The sequence below is a fragment of the Ailuropoda melanoleuca genome, chromosome 13 (genome assembly GCF_002007445.2).
Source record: "Ailuropoda melanoleuca isolate Jingjing chromosome 13, ASM200744v2, whole genome shotgun sequence".
Taxonomy (NCBI): domain Eukaryota; kingdom Metazoa; phylum Chordata; class Mammalia; order Carnivora; family Ursidae; genus Ailuropoda; species Ailuropoda melanoleuca.
In genome coordinates, this window is record NC_048230.1 from 74,225,834 (window position 1) to 74,236,828 (window position 10,995).

The window sequence follows — 10,995 nt, forward strand, 5'->3', positions numbered from 1 at the left end:
GCCTTGGTTGCTGGTCCACCTATCCTACGTGCTGCAAAGGAGACTTGAGAACTGACGCTCCTTCCAGGGCACCATCTTGTCAGGGAGACAAAAACCAATGCAGGGAGGACACTTCACTGCAAGGAGGGAGAAGTCTGGCATCCCAATTCCTGAGCTTTGCGGAGGGCAGTTTGCCTGATTCTCTCACTTGGGCCAGACCAGAGCAAACATTCCTAGTTGCTGACTATGACTCTCTTTGCCAGAAGAACCCAGAGAGAGCAGAGGGCCTTTCCCCAGGGAATAAACCATATTGCTCCTAGGCAGCCATGACAATCCTGTTCTTTGCCAAATACTCAATTTCCCAGCCTCCCTCGAAGTGAGAAGAGGATGCAACTCAGGTCTGGCCAACAACATTTAAAAGGAATCATACTGGCAGGATTCTGGGAAAGCTTTTACCTTCATGATAAAGCAGCGTGGCCTCAATCTCTTCATGGAGCCGTGGCAGCCACCTTGTGGCATGGAGGGAAATACATGCCTAGCATGGGAGAGTAGGAGAATGAAAAGTCTTATGTCCTTGATGAACCAATACTTATGACAGGATGCTTGTGACCAGAATTGTCAGGTGAGGAGAAATAAACCACTCTTTAAGGTCTTGAAAATCAGGTTGTTACTTGTAGTGGGGTGCATTCTTGACTGTGTGTGTGTGGGGGGGGGGGCTTTGTAAAGGTGACAGAGGCAGTTATCATAAAGGACAGCTCCCTGCTCACAGCATTCTTGGGTCCATTCTGCCTTTGGGGCTTACCACTAATTACAACCTTGTTTTCAACCTTCATGTTTTGGTCTTCTGCCCTCAAATAGTGGCCGATCACTGTAAGGTGGCTCAGGACACCGCATCTAGCTGTCTTGCAATACCTACCTGCCTTCCAGCCGGCAGCCTGGTGTCCACATGCTGAGTTAGAACCACCTTGAAACCCTTCAGGGTGACAATCCGAGCTGGAGAAAGCCCCATCGGGCAGAAACTTGGAACCACGACTCCTCCTGGGTAACATGGAGGAGTTGGGTTTTGGGCCAAACTTCTCGCACGGCCCAGTGAGCACCTCTGGTCTCATGCCTCCTCTGGGAAATCTGTTTACTCCAGCTTTGCCCTCCACACCCCCCTCACCCAGACTTCACCTCCCAAACCTGCAAGACACAAGCAGGCCAAAGAATGCCACTTGAGAGGCTTTCTCCATTTTATTTCTTTGGGAAAAGAAAACGAAGTCTTTCCATCACATATGGTAGAGATATATATTTATATATATTTATATATAATTTCTTTTGTGGTTGGAAGTCCCAAAGCTGAGTCTCTTCATACTTTTTCTATTTTTTTTTTCCTACTAATGCCTTCTCTTCCCTCTGCCCCTCTGGCCCAAGCCCAGGTTCAGGGGCAGGTACAGTGAGGGGTGAGTGGAATGGGCAGTGATTGCCAGATGGCCCCCCTACCCAGCTTAGAGATCTGGTGAGGGTCACCGGGAAGGGGCTGTGCAGAGGGATAGAGGCCACACAGAGGGGCACTCTTGTTTTTGTGGGGGACGCACAGCTCATTAAACAGTCACCAGTCATGGGAGGAGGCTGGTCAGGGGTTGGGGAACTTTCTCACAGTAGTTGCCAGCTCTCTCCACCCTGCCCTCCAAACCCAGTCTTGGGGGTGGAAGAGAGTGAAAAGAGAGAAATACAAGGGCTGAGGGCCAAGCCTCCTCTAATTTTTATTGCTGGTGAATTAGAAATTTGCCTTTCCCTTCCTATCTTAGGGAGATAGACTCAGAGGATGCCGAGAGGAGGAGGGAAGTGACAGTGCTGTCCCAACCCCCACTGATGGCCATGCCAGGCCTACCCTGGGCAAACACTGGGGTACCTTGAGGTCCTGGGAACTCAGGGGTCAGTGTTCCTCTCAGGTCAGCCTTGTCCTTCAAGGGCAATCACAACCATCCCCTTTTGCCCCCCAAAACAAAGGCCTCTGGCTCAGGCTTGGGCCCATTGGAGCTTGGAAGTGGGCAGTGCACCAAAGATCAAGCAGAATTTTCTACTGGAAGAAAAGGTGAGGTTTGGGGGAAGAGTCGGCCTAGGACAATGATGTTCTGAGTGTGAAAGCAGAGGGAGGCTGGGGGAATCGAGTGGGAGAAGACACAGGAAGACATCACAGACACTCATATGACCTCAGAAACCGGGTGAGGGGAGTGCCTGAGAGGCAGGTAGCACTTAATAGCTGTAGTTAGAGCCGGTCAGCGGCTCTGGGTGTGGGGTGAGCCAAGCAGATGGGGCTATCACCCTGTGGGATCCTGGCCAAAAAGGTGGGGTAGAGCTAAGAAGCTTCCAGGTAACCCTTTCCAAGAACAGGAGAGTAGATCTTCCCTGGGCACTGAGCCTCCACCCCCAGCCTTCCCTCCAGCCCCTGATACGCATATATGGACATACACTCAGGACCAGGCCAGGCTCTGAGGCCTGAGCCCAAGAGACCTTGGGGGGAGGGGCCGGGCAGGTAGCCCTCTCAACCACATACAGGCCATCTGCTCCCACTCATCCTGCCAATCTGCCCAGGGAGGGATGATAGGGCAGGAAGGAGAAAGGCCAGGAGCCCAAGGTCTGTCAGTTTCAGCAGACCCCATGCAGGCCCCCTCAGGCTACATGGCCTCAGAGGTGACCGCAGAGAGCATCACTGGACACTGGGGTGGCCAACAGTAGCAGCCCAGACCTACCAAGGGGCTGGGGCTCCTCATGGCACTGCAGGCCTGCCGCCTCCCATCTCCAACAAAGCAGTGCCAAGAAGGGGAGCACAGGGCTCCCCTGCTGCCTGGGCCCCTCAACCCCCACTCACTCTGCCTCTCCCTCTCCCCTCCTCGGGAGGAGGGTCCAAGTGGGCTGCCCAGAGGGCCAGTGGTAGAGCCTGAAGGGCACCCAGTGAGGGGAGAGGGGAGGGATCTGGTCACAGCTGCTTTGAGAACCTCTTTGGTCTGGGGACATGGGGGACATGGGGAAGAGAGATGGCGGGGAGGGGACACTGGGGACTCTGGCCTTTGACAGGGCATTTGTCAAAAGGCCACATGCCCAGGTGGGGGATCAGATTTCCGTGGACTCAATGCGCTCGAGGCGGGAGGGCGTCCAGGCTTTCTTCTCCTCGCCGTGTTGGGGGGTGGGTGTGCTAGCACCTCCCGCCGCCCCGCGCTCCCGCAGCCGCCGCTCCAGCTGCTGGTTGCGCTGGTACATCTCCACGTAACTCAGCTGCAGCTGCTTCTGGTACTCGATGACCTTCTCCTTCTCCTCCAGCCACACGCGGCGCTCCTCCGCGAAGCTTGCCCCCTGGCGCTCCCGGGCTCGCCGCTCAGCCGCCAGCTCGGCCTGCAGCCGCCCCACCTCCCGCCGCAGGGCCCGCGTCCCGCTCTCCCCACCAGCATCCACCTCCCCGTCCAAGGAAACCAACGAGGCGGCGGCGGCCACCCCGGCCTGCCGGCGCATCTTAGCCTCGTCGCTCTCGCACGTGGCCAGGGCGTCCTGGGGCTCGGCCGGGTCCACGGGGGTCAGGGTGGGCTTGAGGCACGCAGAGGGCAGCTCCGCCTCACCGAGCTCCAGGCTGGCCTGTTTGCTGCCGAAGGAGTCCCTCAGGCTGAGCAGCTGTTCCTCCTTCTCCCGCAGCGAGGCCCGGCCCTCCCGCAGCTGTGAGCGCAGCCCCACGATCTCGCTCAGCTTCTGGGACACGTCGGCCTGCGAGTCCTTCAGCTGCTGCTTCAGGAGGGAGATCTCCCCCGCCTTCTGACACACCTGGGGCAGGGGCAGGGGCGAAGAGGACCAGGGTCAAGGCAGAGCCCTGCGGGCCGGCACCCTGACCCCTGCAGCCAGCCCGAGGCTCCGAGCATCCCCAGATGCAGGGTTAACTCATGGGACATGCAGGAATGACCCAACGAGCCCTCCTTGGATTCAGGACACACGTGGCTAATCTCACACAGCCCTGGGACGCTCTGGTCCTCACAGACCCTCCTCATCAGTTTTGTCCCCCTCCCCCTTCACTCCCCTTTTGACAGTGGGCCACAGCTCTGGGTTTCTCCAGAGGGACAGAAGGAAGGAGACTCAGAAAGGGAAAGCCCAAGCCCCCTGCCCGCACCTCCCACTTAGTTTCCTCCATCCGGGGCAGGAAGTCAGCCTGCTCCTTCTGGCAGGCGGCCACCTTGTCCTCAAGCTCTTCCCGCTGCCGCATCAGCCGGGCTGCCTCCTCCTGCAGCTGCTTCTTGTCCTGCTGCAGCCGCAGCACCTGCAGCTGTAGGCCCTGCTGGGCCCGCTGGGCGCGGCGGGCCACCTGCTGCAGCTTCCCGCTGCAGCCCTGCCGCAGCTCGGCCAGCTCACGCTCCCACGCCTTCTGCCGCTCCTCCAGCACCTGGGCCACCGCGGCCTCGCTCTGCTCCAGGCTCCGCCGCAGAGCTGCCACCTCCTGTTCCTTCTCCCACAGCCGCTCCTCTAGCTCCTGGATCAGAGCACTGGGCGAGGGTGGGGAGCAGGCCGCGAACGGCAGGCCTCCACCTCCGCCCTCCCCCGATCCCAGGTGGCCTGGCCGCCCCATGGAGGAGGATGACCCACTCTTGCTGGAGGCCCGCCCACTGTCAGAGGTTCCCAGGTCCTGGTAGCCCGAGCCACCACCGCTGCTGCCGCCGCTGCCACTACCGTAGCTGGCAGTGCCGATGCGGTTGATGTGGCTGGTGGAGGCACTGAGGGGCGCCAGGTGCTGGCTATAGCTGGAGCTGTAGGTGGGCAGGCTTGTGAGTGAGTTCCGGCCTGAATCTGAGAGGCCGCCCCCACCCCCGCCCGCTGGGGTCATGGTCCGAGACTTGTCCAGTCCGCCCTTGAGACCACCAGGGCCCTGTCGTCCCTCAGGAGTACCATTGGTCTGCGGGGGGCACAAGTTCTGCATGGAGTGGAAGTTCTTGGGTACAACCGGCTTGAAGGCCGAAGGCCTAACTAGCGGCTCTGAGCACTGAGTGAAAAGCAAGCAAGGGGGAGTGGGCATCAGAATGGGGCCTTAACCTTGGCCCCAGCCTCTTCCCTCTGGCCCAGATACATTCAGCCTCACCCCCAATTAATCTCCATCCTGCAAGTCCCTCCCAGCTGGGTTTCCACCTCATGGCACCCAAAAGCCAAGTTTCTGCCCTGGAACCACCAGCTAGACTTGGCCCCCAAGACCATCCCATGGCTCCCCAGCCCAACCTCCATGCTGGTCCCTACAACCCAACCTCCAGCGCCCACTTGACCCCCCACCCCTCAGAAGAAGGCCCTGGGTACTGACCTGGTCTAGCTTGCCAGAGGTGGCCAAGAGCTTAGGTGGATGGCTGGGCTCACGATACTGTGGTGGGGCCTTGTCACTGCCACCGCTGCTGCTACTGCCACCACTGCTGCCCACCACGTTGCCGCAGACATCGGTGTGGTCACTGCCCCGCAGCTCGCCGTTGAGGTAGAGGGAGTTGGCGAGAGCCTTGTCTTCTGAGGGGTAGCGGCCTGGCCTCTCCCTGCTGGCCCCACCACCACTGCTGCGGGGGCCAGGGAAACTGCCCTGGCTGCCCCCACTCCCCGTGCGGGTGCCCACGCTCTTCATGGCAAACTCCTGGGCATGGGCCACCCCACTGCCCACACTGCCCATGGCCAGGCGAGGGTCTGGGGGTCCGAGCTCAGAGGGCCGAGGGGCAAAGGCCAGGAGAGGATCCCGCCCTGGGTCAGCGCGCACAGGCAGTGTCTCCAGCTTCGCCATGACTAAGCCAGGGGGGCACTGTGGGCACAGGTGGGAAGGCAAAGATAGGTCAGCCCCACCCCCACTCCCACCACCCCAGCCAAGTCAGTCCCAGCATCACTTGCACCCCACCCTTCAGTGTCCCCTTCCCTACAATGGGTACAAGAGTTCCCAGACACCCAGGATGGAGGAATGGGGCTGGGGTAAGAGTGACAGCTTGGTAACGGGGTGCCTGTTGCCCACCTGATGAAGCCTAGGCCCCAGGGCACCATGCACATACCCTCCCAGCTTTGCTCAGCTCAGCATTCCACTCCTCAGCTCCTGCCTCAACCCCACCTCCTCCATGAGCCCGGATTCTTCACTGCAACCCCCAAAACATATGCATTCTTTACCCTGGGTCTGGAACCCTATAACCCAACCTCATGGGCTGGGGAAACGGGGTTGGAAGGGTACAACAATACTTGAATTCAATAGGGAAGCTCAGAAATTAAGGGAAGGAGAGAACCCACCCCTAACCAAATCTTGTGAATAGGGCTCCTTCCCGGCCCCCTAACCTACGGTGTTGCAGTCAAGGGCAGAAGTGGAGGCTCACTACCAGCGCAGGCTCCTCTCCTTGCCTTTCCAAGGGGGTGGGGGGCCGACGGGTCCTCAAGCCTGGGACCCTCCGAAGCCCGGTCTGCAGGGGCCATGTGCCTCACTCTCGCAGTCGGGGCTCGGCCCGAACCAGCTGCGCGACTTTGGACGGGCCGACTGAGCCATCCCGGACTGCAGTTTTCTACTCTGCGAAATGGGAGGAACGAAGGACCTACCTCACGGAGCTGCCGAGTGCCAGGCGCCCCGAGGCCGCGGGCGCGGGAGGGACGCGAGTCTTGGGGGAGCTGGAGGTGCGCCGCCGCGCGCCCCTGGGTCGCATGTGGGCGCCACCTCGGGCACGCCCCGCACCCCCCGCCCCGCGGACGGCCGGGGACCGTGGCTGTAGCGCGTGGCGAGGGGACCTTCCGGAGGTCTTCCAACTCGGCCGCACGAGGGGCTCCTTCCCCACGGTCAGTACCTCTGCAGAAGCGCCGGGGCTGGCTGAGGCCGGGGCAGAGGACGCGGTGCCACAAGCTGCGGGCGCTGGTCGTGCCTCCCTCACAGCCTCCGTTTCCCACAGGTGGGCGGGGGAAGGGGCGGGGCTTCTGCACCCAGTGGCCCCCGCAGGGGATTCCGCACCTCCCATCCCCTCTAAGAATTCACTGCCACCGGGAAGACTTCCTGGATTACCCCCTACCCCCCGTTCCCTTTGGACCTTGAACTGTGAAGTCCTCTGGGCCCTTCCGTGAGCGTGCCTCCCCCTCCGCCAAGGCCAGCCCACAAGAGCAGGGGGAGCAGTGCAGGCAGGGCGACAGGGCCTCGGGTTACCTGTGCTCAGGGAGGCCCCACTTCCTGGTTCCTTTGTCTCAAATCCACACCGGGGAACACCTGCCCTAGAGATCTGCATAATAGCGGGGCAAAGGCACCAGGCAGTGCCCGCCGCCATGCAGACCCTCCCGCAGACCCTCCGTTTGGCAGAGGGGGCAGGGGCACCCTTCAGGCTTTCCCCCCACTCCCATGAGAAACCAGGCAAGCAGCCCTCCTTCTCTACCAAGGTGAAGGGGTCCAGGTGGCGCTCCATGCCCCTCTAGGGCCCCTCAGACTGTCTTCTACCCAGATGCCCATTCTGATGCTGTGTCCTCCCATTAGGCCCCGGACCAGGGGAACCTGACAAAACTCTTGCCCTTCAGGAGTCTTTTGGCCACCACACCTGGAATTACAGCCCTAAGTGGTTGGAAAGTTCACCACCAAGCCAGGCCCCACGGCCTTTGTAAAATTCCACTCTCTCAGCATCTGCCCCTCTCCCCCAGGGGTGGAGAACAGCACTTTACCACCTTCCGCCCTTGAGCCAGCCTATCCCCACACTCACTAGGGTGAGACAAGGGAGGCACCTCCTGCGGAATTTCAGCGCAGTGTCAGCAAGGGCAGGACCCTGAGAGTGAGGGCCTCTCAGGCCTCACTCTAGTCCCCACTCTGCCTCCACTCCCCACCTACTCCAGCCCAGCTACCCCTCAACTCAAAAATCCCCCTCCCACCCTAAGCATGACCTCCTTCTTGGCATCCTTGGGTACAGTGTAGGGAGCAGCTGGGGACTCGGAGGATGAAGGCTGAGTGGCCTGAGGCTTGAAACCAGTGGGAAGACCTGGGCAGGGTCTGGGAGGAAGAACTGACAAAACTTCATAGAGATGGGGTTCAGGGGTGGGGGCAAGGGAGCAGTCCCAACTGGGGCACCAGGGTGGGTGTGACACCATTAACAAAACAGGGGAGAATGTTGGGGGGAACAGGTACTTTGGGAAAGGCCAAAGATCTCTCTCACATACTGGGTGGAAAGAAACTGCGGTGGTCAGCATTCAAGGGTAGTATGGATGGAGCCCAGCGTGGAGCTAAGGCAGCAGGACCCCAGAAGCCTGGGAGGCAGTGTGGGTGCAAGAAGGAGGTCAGAAGAAGGTAGGCCCTGGAGAACAAACTGGGGGGCTTCCAGAATGTTGGAGCAGCTCCTGGTGTTAGAAAGGGGCCAGGTAAAGTAGGGATTGGAAAGTGTATCCTGGATCTGGCAGGTGGAAACCTCACTGGTGTCTTTTGACAGAATGGCTTCAGAAGAGTGGTGCACAGCAAAGCCAGGCTACAAGAGTAGCCAGGTCTGGAGGGAAAGATGGGAGAGTTCCCTGGCAAAAGAGAAGGCCAGAGAAGGCAATAACTTAAGGTGGTTTGGGATCCAAAGGCTCTTTTCTAATTTTAAATTAAGCATGGCAGAAACCTGAGTATGTTGCTATGCCGAAGGAAGGCGCCAACGGTGAGATGAGAGAGCTAGGCACGGGGGCTCCACCAGATGCCTGGATGTGGGCAGGAGCAAACCTCGGAAGTGATCGTGTTGATCATGAGGGTGACACGGGACAGTGTTTGGCAGGGTGCTTTCTGAGCTGTAGGGTGCAGTGTAAACATGCAGTACTACCTTCTCCATGATCCACAAAAGGAGGATCTGACTATAGGTTGACGCTGGCTGTATGCCCCTCTGCGCCACTGTTTCCCTGGAAGGTGTGTGGTCCCCAGACAAGCCCAATGCCCAGAGTCCTAGATGGAAATGAGGTGTTCCTGGGACTGGCTCCTGGTCTACCTGGGGAATCCTTGACTGTCAACCCACAGCAGCTCTCCTGGAACCTCATTCCCCGAAGAGTGTTTTGGCACAATTCTAACCTGTCATGATCAACCCCATGCAAGCGTTCCCTGCCCCTTGCCTCTCCTGAGTTTGGGCTGCTGCAGCTTTTTTTTTTTTCTCAAAACCCCAGCAGGGAGCTGGCAGGACAAAGAGGGGCATTTGTTTTCCTGATAGGGAGAAACTGAGCCCACAGGAAGGGTTTGAGTTTTGTGTATGGGTTAGGGTCCTGAACAGGCCCAGGTAGCTGAGCACGGTCTGCATAGGCGGCCTCAAGGCATCAGCTCAACGACCTGGGATGACAGCCTGTTGCCCAACTCTGCCACTGTCTCTGTGCCATCGACCTTCAGTGCCTGGGACATTATGCATAGTATTGATGGTCAAAAAGGGTCAAATGAACCGTACCTGGGCTCTACATGGGCAGATCCCTCCAACCTACAGTGACCACTCAACCCCTCCCTACCTGTGTCCCTCCCAAAACTAAGAACACTCCACCCTTCTCTTGTGGTCTCAGAGGCCCCTATACCAGCCCATTTGCCCCCTAAAGCTTTCGGAAGGCCCTCTTGCTAGCACTCTTGCTGGGGGCCCCTAACTGGACTTTTCCCCCCTGCACTCCCTCCCACACACAGCTGCCAGGGGACTCTTTCTAAAGGGCAAAGCTGATCTTGTCCCTGCTCTGCCCAAATTCTTCCATGAGCAGCGCCAAGAACAGTCGACACGAGTTCTGGAGGCATCAGCTCAAGTGTAAATCCCAGCTGAACTGATTAGGGGTGAACGCATGCAGGTTATTTCACCTCGGGTTCTCACACCTACCTTACAGGAATCTTAAGAAGTAAATGTATTATGGGTAAAAGGCCTGGCATTTCTCTCAGTCCCCAGAACCAGAGCAGAGCTTGCAGCAGGGCCTCCAAGGCATCTCCTGCAGCCCATCCTATTTCCCCTGACCTGAGCCCCTCTCCACTCCACACAAAATCTCTTCCCAGCTCTCTATGCCCACCCTGCATCCTTCAAGGACCAATCCAAATGCTGCCTCCCAGGACAGCATCCCTGATTGCCCCTGGGGAGCAGGGGCCTTGGAGCACTTGGTTCAGGCTACTCCAGGGAGATTTCACTCTGAGGCTTCCCCAGGGACTGTCCTGGGGGTGCCCTGGGGGCAGAGACAGCAGAGTCCTGGGGGTCTCCAGGCCCTGACCCTGAGGAGATGCAGAGAGAATGCTGTGGGAACGCTAGTTATGAGCAATGCAAAGAGGCAATGAATCCGGACAGGAAAATCAGGAAGGGCTTCTGGGAAGAAGGACTGAGGGAGAAAGGGGACTGGGGACACTGTAGGGCTTTTGGGGTGCAGAGGTCTTCAGAACTTCTTGGTTGGGATGTGTGAGGGGAGATCCACCTTCTCTTGGTCTCAACGGAGGAAGGGAACCATCTCCTAGATCTTGGCTCTGGTGAAGCTGGTGTTTAAGGACTGAGGGGGCTGACAGCGCCCCCCCCACCCCAGCACACACACGCGCGCACACACGAGCTTCCGCGCGGGGGAGTGGGGGTGTTCGCCATTCACCAGCAGTCCACGGCCCGCAGCGCCAACAAATAGAGACCCCGGCCACAGGCTGTCCTGAGGAGGTGACTGAGGGTCTCGGTGGTGCAGGAAATCCCTCTCGCACCTTCCCTGGCTCCCTACCAGCGCATGTGGCCCCGGGGGGCGGGGCGCAGAGGGAAGAGGTGACATAATCCGGGCCGCACCCCCTCCGGCCGCCACCTCCCCCCAGGCCTGGTGAAGCATCCATGACATCATCGGCCTTATCTCCACTCCCCTCCCCCGCCCCGGGACCCCAGCAGCGGGACGCGCCCCCTCCCCAGCTCCGGGTCCCGCAGGACGAGCATTGCAGTGCAGCGGGCACGGCGACAGGTCGGAGCCGGGAGGGGTGCCGCGGTAGGCCGGCCTCACTTACTCGCTGCCTCAGGTCCAGCGCGGGGTCCTCGGAGCGGGCGCCACCGGCCCGGCTCGCTGGCGCAGCCCGAAGCCCGCCCGGCGGGGGCGCGCGGCGCG

General features: G+C 59.7%; 1 protein-coding gene across 10 annotated transcripts in view; it reads right to left on the bottom strand.

Annotated features, from left to right (window-relative positions):
• Nucleotides 1-1,241: 1,241 nt before the first annotated feature.
• LZTS3 (leucine zipper tumor suppressor family member 3) overlaps nt 1,242-10,995 on the bottom strand; it is a 10,531-nt gene continuing 777 nt past the window's right edge. Inside the window, exons 1-5 of one of the 10 annotated variants that reach the window (XM_034641888.1) lie at nt 10,898-10,995; nt 6,343-6,505; nt 5,288-5,764; nt 4,178-4,978; nt 1,242-3,774 (exon numbers count right to left, since the gene is read on the bottom strand). In XM_034641888.1, the coding sequence (XP_034497779.1) occupies nt 3,076-3,774; nt 4,178-4,978; nt 5,288-5,764; nt 6,343-6,414 (2,049 nt within the window). In that variant the 5' untranslated portion in view covers nt 6,415-6,505; nt 10,898-10,995 and the 3' untranslated portion in view covers nt 1,242-3,075. Of the gene's footprint in view, nt 3,775-4,114; nt 4,979-5,287; nt 5,765-6,279; nt 6,506-6,534; nt 10,791-10,897 lie in introns of those variants that run through there. The other 9 variants (XM_034641885.1, XM_034641887.1, XM_034641886.1 and 6 more) reach the window with 9 other exon arrangements.